Source organism: Psammomys obesus, unplaced genomic scaffold (assembly GCF_907164565.1).
Source record: "Psammomys obesus unplaced genomic scaffold, mPsaObe1.curated_primary_1811, whole genome shotgun sequence".
NCBI classification, from domain to species: Eukaryota; Metazoa; Chordata; class Mammalia; order Rodentia; family Muridae; genus Psammomys; species Psammomys obesus.
Window position 1 is genome coordinate 4,336,096 of NW_026595981.1, and position 19,577 is coordinate 4,355,672.

General features: G+C 40.3%; 1 protein-coding gene across 1 annotated transcript in view; it reads right to left on the minus strand.

Annotated features, from left to right (window-relative positions):
• Nlk (nemo like kinase) overlaps window positions 1-19,577 on the minus strand; it is a 127,896-nt gene that overhangs the window by 55,514 nt on the left and 52,805 nt on the right. Inside the window, exon 2 of the mRNA XM_055620336.1 lies at window positions 900-1,029. Coding sequence (XP_055476311.1) covers window positions 900-1,029 — 130 coding nt within the window. The remainder of the gene's footprint in view (window positions 1-899; window positions 1,030-19,577) is intronic.

Below are 19,577 nucleotides of genomic sequence, written 5' to 3' on the forward strand. Positions count from 1 at the left end.
GGGTCTAACTTATAGTCTTAGCTATAGGCTTCTTTCTAACTTAAGTTCTCCACAAATATGTTCGGGGTGGGGGGGGAAACGACTTTAAACTTATTTTTTTTTTTTAAGATTTATTTATGTATTATGTATTCAGTGTTCTGCCTGCATGTACACCTGCACACCAGAACCACCATGCGGTTGCTGGGAACTGAACTTAGGATCTCTGGAAGAACAGCCAATGCTCTTAACCTCTGAGCCATCTCTCCAGGCCCCTTTAAACTTATTTAGTAGCTTTAATTTTGAATGAAAAAAATGTCTTTGAATCAAAAATACATCCCAAGCTAGTTGTGGGGCGCATCTGGGAGGCAGAAGTAGGAAGACTCTCTCCATGAGTTTGACGCCAGACTGGCTCTACAGAGCGAGTTCCAGGACAGTCAGGGCTCAAGAGGCAAAAACAACAAACCGTATACACTCCGGTTTCAAGCGAGCCTGGAAGTCAACGTGTGTCCCATTTTCTAATTTGAGGTGAGGCCTTGTGTAATCATTAGTAATTGTGGAGTGTCATTTTCAAACCTCCAAGTAAAATTTTGTAAAATGGACTCTGAATTGGTTGACACACTGTGAGGCTCTAAACTGCTGATCTCAACAGTGAAATGTGAGACTCCTAAGAGGCGTAAAGGGAATCTATAAAAAGAAAAAAAGCAATGAAGAAACATAGCTTAGGATCTGTCGTTATCCCTTCGGTAAGAATGTGCAGAATAGGGCCTGCCAACGAACCGGTTTTCCCAATGTCACAGCCATGCTGCTTTCTTGGCATAAACTGCAGCTGATTCCATCCCCTGTAAACTCACTGTTGTTCTCCACTAAGTCAGTGACATAGGTCTAGTAAATAGTTTCCCCCAAACACCAATTTCACTTACATTATCATGTTTAAAAAAACACAACATCTTCAATTCCCGGAAGACTCTTTTGCAAGAGACCAGATTCTGGAAGACGTTGGGCATCTTTTTGAGTGCTACTCTCTTTCCATCTCTTGGGTCTGTTACTGACCTAAAGAAGCAATATTTGGGGGAAAGGAGGGAAAAAGAGAAATCAATTCTAAACCTTATTCTCCAATGTTTCAGAGATCATGACAAATATTTTGTACCTTAAAACACTCAATATCAAATCCACATAATAATGCTAAAGGCTTCAGTGCAAAGATGTCAAAAGTACACACAAAGAGAATTCTAGCCACCCAACTCATCTGTCATGTTCTTAAAGAAAACCTTATCTGAAGCCAAATATTGTGACCCTGGTTTGTAATTCCAGAATTTAATGAGTCTGAGGCAGGAGGGTGGTGACTTTGAGGGAGACCCTGCCTCAAAGAGCTCATTTAATCCTTCCCCCTCCCCCGCTCCCGTCTACTTATCTACGAATGCTCTAAAAGATCACTTAATCCATCTGAGGTAGGAATATCAGTGGTAAAACTGTTTTGAAGACTTGGGGAAGCAACAGCTAGGACAACATGATAAAATAAAAATCTTGTTTATTTTCTTTGAGAACCATTTTCAAGATTGAAAAGATGTTCAAATACGGTTTACATGATCTGGTTTCTCATACAGATGCATATCTGTAATTACTACAGTGAACTGTCTTTATGGTTACAGCCTTTTTAACAGTTCAGCATCCCTTTTCATCTCATAGCCTTCTGACCACCCGCATACAAGCTCCTGCACTGTACTTCCTCATGTTGGAAACGGTTCTGTGAAGTTCCTGCCGATTCAATCTATACACATTAAGCCAAATGCTTTCAGTCATTAATTGGCTATTTGGCAACAGATGTCCCATGAGCTGCAGCTCTGTCTGCCTCCACCCACCCAGGTTAGAATCCTGCTGATCACTGTCATAACCTGTGCTTTAGGCACTTCTCTTAGACTTGGGTCATTAAAAACTGAGACCTATTTGCCTTCATCCAAGTTACTAACTAAATCTCAGACCAGGACTGAGAGTTGCTGCCTATTCCTTTAGGATCTAGCACCAGAAACCATTCTTGGGACTGACAACCAATCAAAATCTTGAATACAGTTAACTGATTACTCATCCGATTGACTAAAATCACTCTATTTCCTTATCCCGTTTATTCAAAAATCAAATGGCTATCAAACTCTGCCTTCCTGAAAATAAAGTACCCCATTATCTACCTACCTGAGGCTCGGACCTAACTCCTCCATTTTAGTGATCCCACTAAGTGCTCATGAGACTTTCAAGGGTGTGTTCTCTATCTGTAAACACGGCCACTGCTTTTGTGTCTACTGACTGAAAATTTGGTGAAACAAGCATGATCATTTTTTAGTTTCCTTTTTTCTAAACAGGGTCTCACGATGTAGGCCAGGCTGGCAGTGACCCCCCCTGCCGCAGGCCCCTAAGTGCTGGAAGGACTGGTGTGTACCACACAAAAGCTGTTTTTATCTTTCATTCCTGGAGATCAAACCCAGGGCCCTGAGCATGTTGGGCAGGGCCCCCTCCACTAAGCTGTCTCCAGCCTGAGCTTCCAATAGCTTGAAGTGTAGCCAAATTAATCCAATCACTGAGATTGTTGCACAAATAAAAAGCAAAATCTACACCACCATTTAAAATCCATATAAAGTCTGAAAGTCAAATGGAAGAAACCAAATGTAAGTTACAGTCAGACTATTAAGTGAAAGCCATTTTCTCTGTTTCAATATAGTACTTTTATATCAAGTACAAAATGAAAATGGCAATAAATAAAAAGAAAAGCAAATTTTGCATCAAACTTTGTATTTGAGTCTGTTCAGGTTCCTTTAGTCTAGGACAGTTAACGCCTTTGAGCTGCTGCCATTTTCAAAGACGACAGGTCAGTCACTTTGTAGACGGTCCCTCATTTTGTTTTTCTCTGGTATTTTTCCATTAGAGTCAAATTATACACTTCTGTCAAAGACGTGCCGTCAGAGGACACCGTGTTGGGAGGCTGGTGGTACAGTTACTGGTGCTAACTCTTGTCACCGCAATGAGGTGTCTGCTATAGGCAAAGCTCCTGTGCCTCATCAGACTTTGGTAATTTTAGTATCTTCAGAAACGCAGTTCAATAAATGCTAGTTTAAAAATGACCGGCAAGGGCTTCATTTGGTCCTACTTCCTAGCCTGACCTGTTCTACTGGACACGCTCTTCTGGGTAAGTAAAGCTGCTCTCAGGTGAACCCATACTGTAAAACACACAGGCTCAAGCCCACTACTGTGCTTTGTGTAAGTTTTAAGGTAAAATTCACAAAGCAGCATTTTACTTTATTTGTGAAGGAGTCAGTCAAGCCTGTGGCTGGTAACAATATAACTCAGATGAATGGGAATGGCAGGGCAGGATTCATGCTATGTTGAATTTGTTCTCTTAACTTGGGATAGGAGATGCTTCCCTTCAGTACAAATAATACAGCAAACCTCAGGTAAATGTGGAAGGACAATGTAGCAATTTTTGTATTTGCTCTGTTATTAAAGGCTTGCTATACTTAATTTTTCTGGCAATGTCCTGGCTATTCCAGCTGTAACTGTTAATGACGCTCCACAGCTACAGAGGTAACAAACACACACTCAGGGTACCTTTTTTTGCGGGGGGGGGGGGGGGAAGAGGAGCCATTTTTAGAACTATAATTCTCTGAGTGGGCAGTCACTATTCCCTGTAAATTTCAGATGCCCTAAATACTGCTGGTCTGTTCACATGGCTGCCCTCCTAAAAGCATTCCCGTTATATCAGCATGCAGACCTTCCTAAGTTTTAAATTAATATCTGATGCATTTATCCATTCATTCCTTTCTTCTCTCCCTCTCTTTCCTTCCTTCAATGGTCTTATGTATCTCAGGCTAGCCTTGAACTTGCTAAGTAGTTGATGATGACCTAGAATTTCTGACATCTTTCTTCTCTACCTTCTGAGTACAGCTGTATGCCGTCATGCCTGGTCTATGTGGTTCTGAGGAACTGAACTCATGGCCTTGTGCATGCTAGGCAAGCCCTCTATCAACAGAACTACATCACAAAACCAATACTTGATCTTGTAAGTACCATGATAAACATTAACAGGTTGTGAGAAAGAATCATTCTTTGCACCTGCCCAAATCGTATCAATCCTTCTCTGCACTTCTCTGCACAGGTTCAACTATTTTTAAAATATTAGAACCCACAAGTCATTCTTGAGAGACAGAGTTTGTGTTAAAAAAAAAAAAAGTACAAGCACAAAGCAGGAAGTTTCTTAGTTCTGCTATGGTCACTTTGAAATAAAGTTTTCTTAATCCAGAGAAACTGACATTGTCACACATTTGCTTCAGTGACAGACAAATGCAAAAGCTGGAATGAACCAAGATGAAACTTCTCCCTGGAGATACTTCCCCTGGGTACTTAAAACATTGTTAAACCAGGAAAACATCAGAAACTGTTGCTTAAAACTGGCAAAAATCTCCAAAAATCTGTTATGCTACTCATTCATTTTTATGTGAAGAACCTTTAAAAAAACAAAAACCAAAAAACATGGCAATATTAAAGTTTATCTTTCTGATACATGTTTTTAGTACTCAAATCAAATAATTTATAATAAAAATGCTTCAACTTGGATTAACAAAATCGAGCCCTTCTAATTCTACTCAAGCTACACTTTCATCACCAACGGACTGGTTTTTGCTACCCACACAATTATTCTGCCAACTGCACCAATACTGTACCAACAGTTTACATCCCCACAACAGAATCTTATTACCAAACTCTAAACATTTAGATTGCTGCTTTTATATTGACTTTGAAATTAACTTATTTAGAGGCTACTTTTACATAGAGTTGGATTAAGTCAACTTAAGAAAATAGCAAACTATGAGGCAAAATTTGACAAATCTAGAAGAGTGTATGTTTCACTTTAGTACTTGTTTTATATATTCAAGGACACAAGAAACATAAGGAGTAAAGAATTTATTCTTATGTCTCACTGTTCTTAACCAGAATTGCAACAGTTAAGTTTGTACACTCCGTACTAATGTACAGAGCTATGTGTTAGTGTGAAGACTAAACCCTTCTCAGATTCCAGAACTGTCTCAACAACAACAAAAAAGACTCCACATCTCCCTTACTTAGATAACTGGAATCTGAGTAGAAAACAATCCCTTTCCTGTTGTTAAAGGACATGTTATGATCACTTAAATTGCCAACTTATATTGCAAAGGAAAAGGCCTTCAGTGAGAGCTAAACTAAGGCAGAGAGACTGTTCACCTCCCGCCCCAACATCTTCCAAGATATTACTGATTAGAAAAAGCAAACATCTACCTTTAAATGAGAGAGTTCAATGTGAACTTAAATATCCTCTAACTCTCTGTTTAAGTAAATGGCACTGGACCCTTCTCATCTGTGGCGAAATACCCCAGAATATGATTAAGGAATAGGCAGGTCATCCTATTAGACTGTTATAGTTATATTCAAATACTTTTACTAGTAAGACCTTTTTATGTTTTTTACTAGGAAAAAACATAAAACAAAGACCCCAACATATATAGAAGTCAGAGGACAATTTGCAGAGTCAGTTCTCTCCTTCTGCTATGTGGGTCTAGGGATCAAAGCTGGGTCTTTAGGGCTGGCCGCAATGGCCTTTACCTGCTGATCTGTCCAGCTGGCCAACACCTTACTTACTGCTAATACTTCTTCAGATCCCAATCAGTAACACTGGTAAGTTAAAATACAACTAAGAACCATTTCATGTTAATTCCCATAGTCAAATATATTTGATTGTTTTTGAGCTCATAAATTACTTCCTTTCTTACTGCTTATGTACTATGTGTAGTCACTGCCAAGTCTTCGGAAGGAGTTTGTCTTGCAGCACAGAAGTAGCCACCCTGACTTTTCAATAGGAATCTCCTGTGTCAGAGGGTAAATATGATCCAGGCCAGTCTGCCACGTCTAAGAAGTTTTCATGCCCTGTTAAGTCACTGTCCTCTCTTAGAAACAGCCCTATGAATATTACATGGGTAAGAAACCAGTTGCAGGGAAGGAAAGGTTTCTGGCAAAGCCAGAGTGGAAAATAATTCGTATCTCGAGTGTGCATTTCAACGCCTATGGGTAAGAAGGCGTCACAGCAGGCAACTAAAGTCAAAAGCGTGTCACACAAAAATGCACTTGCTGTTAATCTCACAGATGGCTTCCTAAAGTTATCTGTTTAATAACAGTTTGGCATGAAAAATCCAAACAAAGAAAAAAATAAAACCCTTAAAAGACTTTGCAATTTTTGTAGTATATTAGGTTTATAAAGACAGAAAATATTATACAAAAAAAAGTTTTATTAATGCAGCAGGTTTACAACAGTATAATTTTGCAGACAACAAAAAAACTTAAAGTGGGCTGAGGATGCATTTCACTGTTAGAGTGATGACACAGGCACCTAATTGTTCAGGTGCACACAAAACAAACAAATACAACAAACTTATCTCAAAATAAAAAGTAGGAAAAAACTGGGGCTACAGTTCAGTAGTAGACAACTTTTCCGGCATGTATGAGGCACTAGGTTTAAGCTCTAACACCATTAAAAATTAAAAAAATAAAACATAAAAAATATTATAAAAAATGGCCTGCTCTATCCAGAGAATTATCAAGCAATAAGTTACACGGTGTAATTCCGGCATAAGTATAGACCAGTAAAGCTGAAATATGACCTACAAGAGGACCCTGAGCACTTGTCTAGCAGGGTGGGAGTGGTAGTCCACCTGCAGCCCCATCACTTGAGGTGGAAGCAAGAAGATCAGGAGTTCAAACTCAGCATCAGCATCTATATCAGAATCTGATATAGATTCGCAAGGTGTTGTCTCAAACACCAAAGCCAGGCGGGCATCATGGCTCATGCGTGATTTCCCATCACTCAGGAGTCAGGCAGCAGAGCTGCAAGCCTCAGGCCAGCTACAGCTACAGTGTGAGGCTCTCACTGCAAGAAAGGCAGGTGCGCAAAGCAGGAGAGGCAAGAAGGCTGGGCCAGCTGGGGCTAACTATGCATACCGCACTTCGTCAGCTGGGCCAGAATCTCCATTAGGGAAGCGTTAAAGGGAGCCTGTGAGGACCGAGGAAAAAGAAATTTGGTCCTTCCACTGGCTTCCTATCTGTTTTGTTTTCTACAATGCTGTCCAGCAGCACCTTTCACTCTCAGCAGTAGCGGCTTCTGATAGAAGCAGCTAAGTCCAGTTTACAGTTCCTGACCCTTGCCTAACTGACTTCATAACCAACTCCACTGCATCCTCCACCCCAGACAGCAGCACTACCAACTCCCTCAAGCTGCTGCTGCTTGGGATTGTAAACTTTAATAATCTGAGCTCTTCCCTGCGGTTTCCTGGGTGGGAGGCAGACATTTCTGTGGTGTCTCAGCATTCTCTTCTTGCCTGTTTAATTACCTAGTTGACAACTTTCTAACTAATTAGCAAGTGTTCATGGGAAACTCTATTCAAATACCTTGTTTTTTTGTTTCTTTCTCCTGACTGGATCCTGGCTGATGATGTACTTTGAAGACAGTGTTGGAAGTACCAACTATCTATTACTGAAAGACAAAATCAATCTCCAGCCTTAATCCAGACTACTTACATAGCTGGGCTGTATAGAAAATTACACAGCTTAAATATTTCTCAAATTTATTTAGTCTCCCCCTCCCGTCTGTCTCTGTCTCTCTCTCTCTCTGTGTGTGTGTGTGTGTGTGTGTGTGTGTGTAAGGTAGTTCTTTCCTTCCACCAGGTAGGTCTTCGGAATTCAACTCAGGTTGTCAGGCTTGAAGGAAAGCACCTCTACTCACTGCACATTCACATGTAGTGTCTTCAAGATATTTGGGACAGGGAAAGATTCTCCAATCTGATATCAAAACACTAACAATAACAACAACCAAAACCACTAACGTCTCTACCTTCTTTAAAAGTCTTTTCATGCTGGACATGGTATCATATACCTTTAATCTTAGCAACCAGGAGGAAGAGACAGGAGGATCTTTGTGAGTTCAAGGTCAGTTTGGTCTACATAGCAAAGTCCTGGTCATCTGCGGCTACACAGTAAAAATCTTGTCAGAAAGAAAGGAAAGAAGGAAAGGAGGGAGGGAGGGAGGGAGGGAGGGAGGAAGGAGAAAGAAAGTGGTCTTTTTGAATTGGAGAGATGGCTCGGAGGTTAAGAGCACTGGCTGCTCTTCCTAAAGGTCCTCAGTTCAATTTCCAGCAACCACATGGTGGCTCACAACCATTTATAGTGAGATCTGGTGCACTCTTCTGGTCTGCAGATGTACAGGCAGGCACCATAAGGTACAATGTAGTTGTTGGGAATTGAACTCAGGACAGCTGAAAGAGCGGCCAGGGCTCTTAACCTCTGAGCCATCTTTCCAGTCCCATGAATCAACTTTTAAAAATTGGTAATACCAACTATTTTAATGGAGATGTGTAATTGCAAATCTTACAGAAACTAGTAAGGGCATAAGTGGTAAATCATTTGGAAAGCAGTTGGTATTATTATAGCACTGTCTACTAAAGATACATCTACTTGCTGACAATCTGATTCCTTGGTACTTAGTAAAAAGGAATGTGGACATACGCCAAAACATATAAGCATATGTTCATAGCAGCAAACTCTGTATCTTCCTTAAAAGTGAAGCTAATTCAAATATCCACAAACCAATACACCAATTAAAATGAAATACTGCTATGGGCAATAACATAAATCACAAAAGATTTTGAAAGAAAGAACTGTACTGTAAACTATAATATTAAAACAAGAACAAAGTAGAACTCTTAATGCTCAGGGATGCACACTTGGGAAACAGAGCTTAAGGAAGGAGTTACCACACAAGTTAGGACAGTGGTTGCTCTAGAGAGAGGCAGTGGTGAGAGGGCACAGGGGACGTTCTGATGCTGAGAAAGTCTCATTCTCACAGTGTGGGTAGCTAGAGATCTGCACTTACTACAACCTGGAGCCCAGCACTCTGTGTTACTACACCTGTCACTATGTAACTAAAAATTAAAATTACTTTTCTTTGAGACAAGGTCTTACTATGTTGCTCTGACTGCCCTGAAACCTATGTAGAACAGGCTGGCCTTGAATTCAGAGATCTGCCTCTGCCTCCCTGGCACAGGATTAGAGGCGTGTGCCACCACGCCCAGCCTGGTGGGCCAGGCTTTTTAAATTTTTTAAAAAGACTTATTTTTATTTTATGTGTCTGAATGTTTTTCCTGCATGTATGTATGCACACCATGTGCATGCCCACAGAGGTTAGAAAACGGTGCTGGTCCCTTGGAGTCATGAATGTTGAAAGTTTCCATGTGGGTACTAGGAATAAAATCTGGGCCCCTGCCAGAGGACCTCTTAATTGCTGAGCCATTTCCCTTATCCTATCCCCATCCCTTTTAAAGAGACAGTCCCACTCTGCCATCCTGAATGGCCTAGAACTCACTATGTAGTTCAGGCTGGCCTCGAATGCATAGAGATCCACCTGCTTCTGCCTCCCAAGTGCTGGGATTAAAGGCGTGTGCCACCATACTTGCCCAAAAAAGCTTTTGAAACAAGACTGCCCAGTTTAATTTCCTAGCAAATTAAAAGAAAGCATTTTAGCTTGAAATATGCATAACGAGTAATTTTTTTAAGAAGATAAGATCCATTAATTTTCTCATGTGCACATATCTACATTAGCCTGATGGATTTGTTACTTTTCTTCCTATGCTAGAGGTTCATTCTGCAGAAAGGATTAGGCTGCATCTTTTCTGAGTTTTGGTACAATTTCAAAGGAAATACTTGCTTTAAAAAAATGTTTCCTTAAAAAAAAAATAAACATTTTCTTCATCATTACACAAGAACATGCTATTAGAAAGCATTCCACAGGAAAGCGCTGTCAGCAGAATTTAAGACTCCAGACCTACCCCTGATCTAATCACAATCTTCCAACTTCTTCCACTGTGAAACAAAATGCTGAAGCAGCTACAACATACAGATGTGCTTCAGGTTTTTAATTAGTCTGTTAAAGATAACGGGACAAACAAAACACTACTGTAAAGACAAGAAAAGAGGCAAGACCTCCAGCTGTGGCAGACTCAGAGGTCAGCATATCCTGGGCTGAGAACAAGTATAACGCCAGAAAACAACCTTGTTAGGGCTCTAGAAAATGGCCAGCATCAAGTGACAAATTTATAAGTATTTATGAAAAGAGACTAAATGTAAGAAAGAAAAGTGGGAGTCAGTGGCGTGGCTGCATGGGGCTGCTCCGTGGCCACCCTCCCCCCAACACCCTTACAGAAGTCAGTGTGCTGTGTGAGCAGTGCAGATAGTGAAAATCAGCCTCTCTATCCAAAGGTTCTAAGGCGATTTTAAATGAAGGATAGAAAGAGCATCAAGTGCCACTGAAGAAGGGCAGAAGGCTAACATCACTGCCAGCCCCCGGTAGCTCTTCCAACAGTTCAACCCAAACCTGGAATTTAACAACAATAGTCTGCTTCCTTATCTACACACATCTGCAGAGGACTAGGGGCTGAGTACGTGCTCAAAGGACACCAGAGAGGGCCCAAACTTTCCACAAATGCCAGGCTGACTCCAAGCTTCCTAAGTGTGAGATAAAAAAGCAAAGTCCCAATCCCACACTCAGACCCAAAGAAAGCAGTAAACACGGGCTGGAGAGATGGCTCCGCAGTTAGCAGCACCTGTTCTTCCAGAGGATTCAGGTTCAAGTCCCAAAACCTATACGGGGGATCAGTTCCAGGGAATCTGATCCTTCTTGTGGCTTCCTTGGGCAACAGGCACTCACGCAGTGCAGACATACATGCACAAAAAACACTCATACACCAAGAAATAAAAATTAAAAAAGTATCAAAATAAAACCAAACAGGACAGGGCTCAGTAGCTAAGAGTACTGACTGCTCTTCCAGAGGACCCAAGTTCAATTCCCAGCACCTATATGGCAGCTCACAACTGTCTACAACTCTAAGATCTGACGGTCTCACACAGTCATACATGCAGGGCAAAAACAAGCAAACAAACAAAAATGGATAAACACATAGAGGTCCACACACAGACACTACCAAGGAGGCATTATTAAGTAGCCAAGTTCTCACCATACTCACAGATGGCCAGATGGCAGTGATCACCTTGAGTGTCAGAAGAGACTTAGTACTCTCTACTTTTAAGCAGTGTCAAGACTGTGAGAGACTATGGGGCTTTTAAAGTTGGAGTAAATGCAGTTTGCATTATGATATGGTCACAAGCCTGTGGGGGCCGGAAAGTGGAGTGCGATGGTTTGAATGAGAATGGGCCCCATAGGCCCCCAGTCTTTTGAATACTGAAGATTAGGCCCCCAGTTGATGGAACAGTTTGGGAAGATTAGGAGATGTGGCCTTGTTGAAGAAGGGGTGTTGACAGGGTAGGCTTTGAGGTCCCAATAAGCTCTCTCTGCCTTGTGCTTATGGACAAGACGGAAGTTCTCAGCTACTCCTTTCAGCTGATAAGCATGGAGCAGCTTTCTCCCAACCACGATGGTCGTGCACTCTATTGATGAGCCCCAAATAAATGTTTTCTTTATTAGTTGCCTTGGTTATGGAGTTCTGTCATGACAGCAGAAAAGTAAGAAAGACAAGTTCCATCCCAACGCACAGGTGTGAATACATACTCAAAATCCACAGGTTAAAAAAAATTGACAACACCCAAATAACTCTACATCTTACTACAGAGACCATATTCATTGCCATTCTATTTATACTATTTAGAAATTGGAAATATCTAGATGTCCATCAACTAATAGATAATAAAATTGTATTGCATTTCATAATAAAATATTATTCATCAAAAAATAAATTATTAAATCTTCAGGTAAGTGAAAGAGCTAAAAACAACCCCAAGTGCGACATAAGACCCAAAACAATAAATTTTGCACGCTTTTTCTTGTATGTGGATGTTATACACACGTGTGCTACAATCCAAATAACTACAAGGTGAGGTACCTAGTAAGGGACTGGCGAGTGGGGACGGAATCTCACAAGGAAGTGGAAACAGACTAGGTTATAGAGAAGTCAAAGGAGAATCCAGAATAGAAAGACTAAATGGGAGGAGGCATGAGAGGACAGGGTAAAGGAAGGATTATAGGAAGACATAATTAACACTACTAGCTTTAAAAAAAAAGTCATATGGAAATGAGGCTTCCTAAAATATACAGGCATTTAGAGTCACCATGTAATTTGAGAAAATAATGCCCCACCACCTTATCTAACCAAGTAAAACCTCCAGGATCAGAAATGGGTTACATCTTGCTGAGTTGCTGGCCAAAGGGGTCTAATAGACCTCCAGTCCAAAACACTACAGGCCACTGCCAAGGCTATCGGTTACTCTCCATAACCTGATATTGAAGCCCCATTACAAAAGACTAGCGTTCCTGGTACTGGAGGGTATTTTGCACCATATCATCCAATTCGAGGGAAGGGGAGATCCTCTGTATGAATTACCATCTACTGCAAGAAGCTTTTCTGATGAGGGTTGAGTGATGGCTGCATTCACCGACGGGTACAGCAATATGTCATTAGGCATCACTTTATTACTATGTCCTTTCTCAGGTTCTTAGCCACCTAAGGTGTGGGTTTCACCTCATGAAATGGGCTTTGATTCTTGTTTTTTAGTGGTTGGTTACTCCCGCGTCACTTGGGCATTGCTGTACCAGTGGAACCTGCAGGCACGTCACTATCATGGGTGGCAGAGTTTACTGTGTGATACTGAGGATTACTTTACCCCTTTGGTAGTGTGGAAAATGCCTTCCAGCATCATAAACGCTAGTCAGCAAGGGTGAAGCTTTAGTTGGGCAGCAGCTCAATTTCTTCACGTTCAATGACATAAGTGTTATCTTCTGGAGTTTTTACTTGGTGGCATAAGATGCCTTGTTGGGGCAAGAGCACAACACTCTAAATGCCGAATTTCTCCAGCCCCTGAGCAAAGTAACTATTAATAGGAGACATCTAGAGAGGATTAAAAATTAATACAAGCTATTAAAAAATGAAGAATAGGAAGAAAGAAAAAGTTAAAAACATAGAAGACAGGGCTGCAGAAATGGCTTCAGAGGTTAAGAGAACAGGCTGTACTTCCAAAGGTCCTGAGTTCAATACCCGGCTGGGTATTAAATTCTGTTTATAATAAAAAGCATAAAAAACAAATGCACTTAAATTTTAGTGAAAGATATAGCATTTATACTGCCTAGAATGGCAAAGAGAAGGGGAGTGGAAACGCAGATCAATGGGCAGTACAAGCTGGCCAAGCATATTTAAGTATTAGTAGCTAAACAGTTAACATCTTCGGAACTGAAATCAAGATTGAATGCAATCAAAATCCTTTGGGCTTTTTGATGACATCAACAGTTAATTCTATATAAAAAGGCAAGGACCTAGAATAGGCAAAACAACTTTGAAGAACAAAGCTGAAGTACTTACAGAAATTCAAAACTTACTATGATAGACACACAGAGCAATACAAGGGAGTTAAGAACCTGAAAGTAGACCCACTCTTGAATTCAGTGTATTTCAAACAAGGGCGAAGGTAATCTGATGGAGAAATGACAGTTTTTTCAACCAGTGAAGCTAGACTAACAGGATGACCACGAAGAGCAAAAGAGGCATCATCCTTGCACTACACACAAATTAATTCAAAGTTGACTACAAATCCAAATGTAAGAGTGTAAGAGCTGCAACTATTAAATTTTCAGAAGGATGAGAAAAACAAACAAACAAACAAACAAAAAGCATAGATTTTTGTGACTTTAGGCAAAAGAAGTTTCTCAACCAGAATCCAAAGAGGCAAGGTGTGTAGGGGTGTGCGTGTGTGTGTGTGTGTGTGTGTGTGTGTGTGTGTGTGTACAAAGTGGAGTTTTTAAGACTAAAAACTTGGTCATCCAAAGGTGCTGTTAAGACAATGAAATGGCAAGCCAGGCGTGGAGGCACATGCCTACTGTAATCCCAGCACTCACGGTTGCAGAGGCAGGTGGATGGATCTCTGTGTGTCCAGCCTGGTCTATAGAGTGAGTTCCAGGACAGCCAAGGCTACATAGAGAAACCATATCTAATAAAATGCTTGTATGCAGAATATCATTATTCTATAAATATATATAAATAAATATATATATAAATATAATATAATTTAAATGAGCAAAAATTTTGTACACATTTGTAGATGGTGAATAAACAAAGAAACAAAATCCAAATGGACTATTCAGATAAACAAAAATTAAAACCTAGCAAGATTCTACTACATATGCACAAATTGGTAACAGTTAAAAACATTGCCATATTTACCTCTCATCATACTATATCTGTGACTGTGGGTCCATGTTTCTCTGTTCCCGAAAGTCATGAGTTTGTACAGGGAAAAAAAAAAAAAAAAAAAGAGACTGAAAAATAAGTGGCAATGTGGATGTGGGAAATCTTTAACTTTCATCACTGCTGGTGGGAATGTCAAATGTACAGACATTCTGAAATGCAGTTTGGCAGTACCATACAGTGTTAAGCAAATCCATCCATGTGACCTAGCAATACAGTTCCTAGGTCCTCACCCAAGAGCTATGAAAATATATACCATATGAAGACCTGTGCAAGAAAGAAGCCATAAACTCAGCAGAGCCCAGACACATCACGTAGCTGACAAAGTTCAGCACAACTATGTTATGGAGCATAACCCAGTACCACACACAGCTGTCTTCTGTGCACGTGTATGTGCGTGTGCATTTCTGCATGACTGCAGGTGCTTTCCTGGCACTTGCATGTAGAAAGCTGGAGGACATCCTTGGCTGAAGACTTCACATCCCAACTGGTTTGAAACAGTAATTTTGCTTGCAGCAGTGAACAGCAGGCTGGCTACTGTGCCTTGAGGGAGTCTCCTGCCTTTGGCTCCCCTCCCATCTCACTGCAGGACTGTGGGAACTGCAGGTGTGCCTTACTGTACATGTTTTCCCTCGGATCTCAGGACCAAAACTCAATCACCTCAACTGTACCACGTTTTTTAAAATGAGCCATCTCCCAGGTAGGTCCTTCCTTCTTTGTTTGCACAGGATCACACAAAGCTCAGGATGACCTTTAACTTACTTTGCAGGCAAGAATAACCTTGAACTCCTAACCTCCCTTTCCCCCTCCTGCATGCTGAGATTACAGACCAGCTGCACAAAGACCAGGTTATACAGTGCTAGAGCTCAAATGCAGAGCCTCAATCCATGTCTTCATTGGGGTGATGACTCTACATTTATACAAAGCTACCAAAATTAAATTACGCTGTATACTTAAAATGAGTAAATTCTACTGTTTGTAAATAAAGGCTAATTTTTAAGAGAAGGCAAAATGAGGAAACAAAAGAAACAGTTCTCTGCTCTTTTAATAAAAGAAATAAATGAAACTATGAGCTATTTTCTCATAGACTTGGAAAATTTATTCTAATGATGGAAGGTGTTAATTAGCACAACATTTTTAGAGAATAATTTGGCACTGTATACCTAGATTCTTAAAAAATGAGTGGACCTTCTGACCTAGCACTTCTATTTCTGGGAATGCTAACTACAGAAACAATCAAATCAAATGAGACATCGAAAAAGTGGCATTGAAAAGCTTTATCTAGTTGTAATAAACAGTTGAGAGAAAAAATCTTGCACACCCAAATTAAATGTTTGCTTAAATAACAAGATATGTATCATCAACATCCATATGTCCTTGCTGAGGAATGAGGATGTTAAGCTTTCCTCAACTAGTACAGCAGGCCTTACAGGAAAAGAAGGAAGGAGTGGGCTCCTTTTCAAATCCTAGCGAGTTTTAACCCTCGAAGAGGATCTTCAAACCCAGCACTAAAGAGGCTGAGCACAACTGCCCCTCTCCTGCATTTCTTTTCCCACTCAAGGGAGTTATAAGTAGTTACTATTATAGCATCCAAATTTACTATTAGAAGAAAATTCTTAATTCCTGTCACACACACACACACACACACACACACACACACACACACACACACCATTAGCCTACTATGAACATACAAGGCTATAATTTCTGCTTCTTTCTTGCTTGCTTTTTTGAGACAGAATTTCTCTCTATAGCCTTGGCTGTCCTGGAACTTGCTTTGTAGACCAGGCTTGCCAGAGATTTGTTTGCCTCTGCCTCCCACGTGCTGGGATTAAAGGCCTGCACCACCGTGTCCAGCTTCAGCTTATTTCTTACGATAACTAATGGAGGGATTATTAACCCAGGAGGCAGACCCAGGTAGATCTCTGTGAATTCCAGACTAGCCAAGTCTACAGATGGAGACTCTTGTCTCAAAAACAAAAATAAGATTTAAGACTTTAGTCCAATGTCATTCAAATGAACACATTTGCTTTCCAGAGCACTCTGACCCACAAACTAAATTGTTTCAGTTATGAGTGAAAGAAGCTGTGTATATACTTTTTACATCAGGGTTATCTGAACTGTAATTTATCTATGAAAAAAAATGTCACAGTGGTAGAACCAGTCATTTCTAGTTCTAAGGTCGATTAATTAATCTATTAAAAAATCAGTGATTGTCTTTGAAAATTATAGAACTGAAAAGTGAAAAATGTCAAGAACCAAATGTTGTCAACTAGCATAGCAGAGTTGTAAAACCGCTCTGTGGCTAAGGGATGGATGGGTATAGGACCTTTACGAAAATCTTGGTGGCAAAATATTGTTCAATTTAAATGCAGAGATTCAGTCCTTTAATCCTAGCACTGAGGAGGCAGAGGCAGGTGAATCTCTGAGTTCAAGACCAGCCTGGTCTACAGAGCAAGTTCCAGGGTGGCCAGGGCTACATAGAGAAACCGTGTCTTTAAAAAAAACAGAAAAACAAAACCCAACAAAGATATAGTGTTAAACGCAGAGAGCCATGGCTTACTCTGGAATCTGAGGCAAGATTAATTCTAGTTGGTTCAGGCCAGTCTAGGATACACAGTAAATTCCAGGCCAGCCAGAAAAGATAAGACAAATAAATAAAAACCCAAGTGACATTCACTATGAAACAAAAATGGAAATTCTGTCAAGAAGACAGAGGCAACAATCACAGGTGATCCAACCTCAATGGCTTCTTAGCTGCTAAAATTTAAAGTCAATTATCTTACTTGAAATACTGAAAATATGTACCTGTCATTATAACACATCAGCATCAGTGAAGATGCCAATACTTCTGTACCTTATATAATTTCAAGTAGAAAAAGAAATGTTATTAGCTACTCAATATAAAAACTGTCCTGCTTACTTTAAAATATTGTTACCCAATATCACCAGATTCAGGCTTTATATACAGTAAGGATTATTTATGTAAATGAAATACAACTGGGGTTCTATCTAACAAATAATAACTAACCAATTTTCCCTATAACTTAGTTAAAATGACTCAATTAAGAAAATAAATATGCAAATATATGTACATTTATAAGTTAAAGATTTAAATTTTATTTGCCCATTGATAAGTAAACTAAGTTAGGTTATACACAAACATGAAAAGATAAAACTCATTAAGTTTTCTTAAATAAAAAAATATATATATTTAGGAACATGGCCATTTAGGAATATGGTCAATTATAAATAGTAATGTGATTTAAATTTTTGCCATTACTTGCATGAGTTATATGGTAAAAATAACTTGTACACTCTGTCTTGTTTCAATGTGACACAGCTTAACAGGAGCATGGGGCAAGGGCAGGCCCATCCTCCTACTATGTCTCCATCAGCAACTGCTGGGAGAAAAGATGTCTATTCTAGAACAGAAAGGACAGGATTTTTCACCTGCCAGTTGGTAAGGGATTTCTTCAACCTTTTCCCTGACCACACCCATATGTAGAAATAGATTCATTTGTGCTCATTTCTTTTCTTTTCAACATTGTAACTTTTTCTTGTGGGTGAGTGCACAAACACACATACAATAGCACAGGTGAGGCCGGAGGACAACTTGGCAAGAGGTGGTTCTCTCCACCATGTGCGTTCTGGGGATCCGGGTCAGGCCATCAGGCTTGGCATCAAGTGCTTTTACTTGTTGAGCCATCTTACCAGACAGAGGCCTCATTTCCTTACTGAGGAAAATTAGGATGTTTCACACACACACACACACACAAACACACACCCCTCTTCCCTCTGTTGTTTGGAAATGGAAGTTGGAATAAGAAATTAAAGTAGTATCTCCTAGACCTACAAGGATTTTTTTTTCTTCTAATGTGTATTGACTGGTGTCTTCCCTGCATGTATGTCTGTGTACTGTGTGTGCACCGCGTCTGTTGAGGCCAGAAGAGGGTGTCAGATCCCCTGAAATTGGAATTATAAAATTCCAATTGTAAACGGCCAGTGGGTAACGGAAATCAAACCCTTGTCCTCAAAAAGCAGCCTACACTCTTAACCACCGAGCCACACCACAGATTTATCAACAGCTCATTAAGTTTCCTTTTTGTTTCTTTTTGAGACAGGGTTTCTCTGTGTAACAGCCCTAGCTGTGCCTGCCTCTGCCTCCCAAATGCTGGGATCAAAGGCATGCGCCACCACACCCAGCTGAAAGTTGCTTTTGATGTTCAAGTATCAGATTCATAACAGTAATGCTCTTCTATCCTTCTCAACCTAAATATCAATAGCAGACATTTCACCTCCTATAATATTCTTTGGATTATAACTTCCGAATTCCAGAAATCTGAGGCAATATACTGAAGGACTGAAAAATATATAAGAAAATTTCCTTTAAAAGAAGTCCAAGTCAGCCAGGCCTGGTGGTACACGCCTGTAATCCCAGCACTCAGGAAGGTAGAGGCAGGTGGATTTCTGAGTGCAAGGCCAGCCTGGTCTACAAACTGAGTCTAGGACAGCCAGGGAATATCAAGTCTCTACCCTCTGCAAGGTTTTAGTCTCCTGTGTGTTCTCATGTTCTCAGCTCAATCACAGTAACCAGGACGAAGTGCGTAAAAAACTTTACACGTAACAGCACCGATGTAGACACTTCCAAAATCCTCGTTAAAAACTAGTCCCTATTTCACTGACATCCACTTGCTACTTAAGCCAGATTTGCCTAAAATGTAGCCATTCAATGGACTTTTCCAGACCAAGTATGTAACTGACCAGTACAAGAACACCTGGTCAAACTGCACTGGCAGTTTCTGGAATGTCATTAGTTATTAAAGCACAGGCCATTTGGAACCCATGAATTCTCCATTCTGGGGAGAGAAGGGAATGCGTGAAGGAGGAAGAAAGGCGGATGGGGCCTAGAGTGAATACGGCCAAAACAAGCATGTGTATATGGAAATGTCACAGGGAGGCCACTAATCTGTGTAATCAATAGAATTGAATAACTGTGATTTTAAAGCAAAATAAAACCTCATTGAATAGTCCTCAAAAAATATTCTCCATTCTGAATTTATGATTTTAACCTAAGTGCAACAGCTAGAATGCACAACCAAGATAAAAGGACAGGACTACATTTAGGCTTTTCTATTTCTGCCAGCTATTTCAGAAAATCCTAGAATACATAAAACGAGTGTCTCAATGCCATCTGGCTGTACTGTTGATGTAATTCTAAACAGCAACTTTAAAGATTTATGCAGATTTTCCTTTGTAAAAGCAGACACACTAAAGCTATGCCAGAGC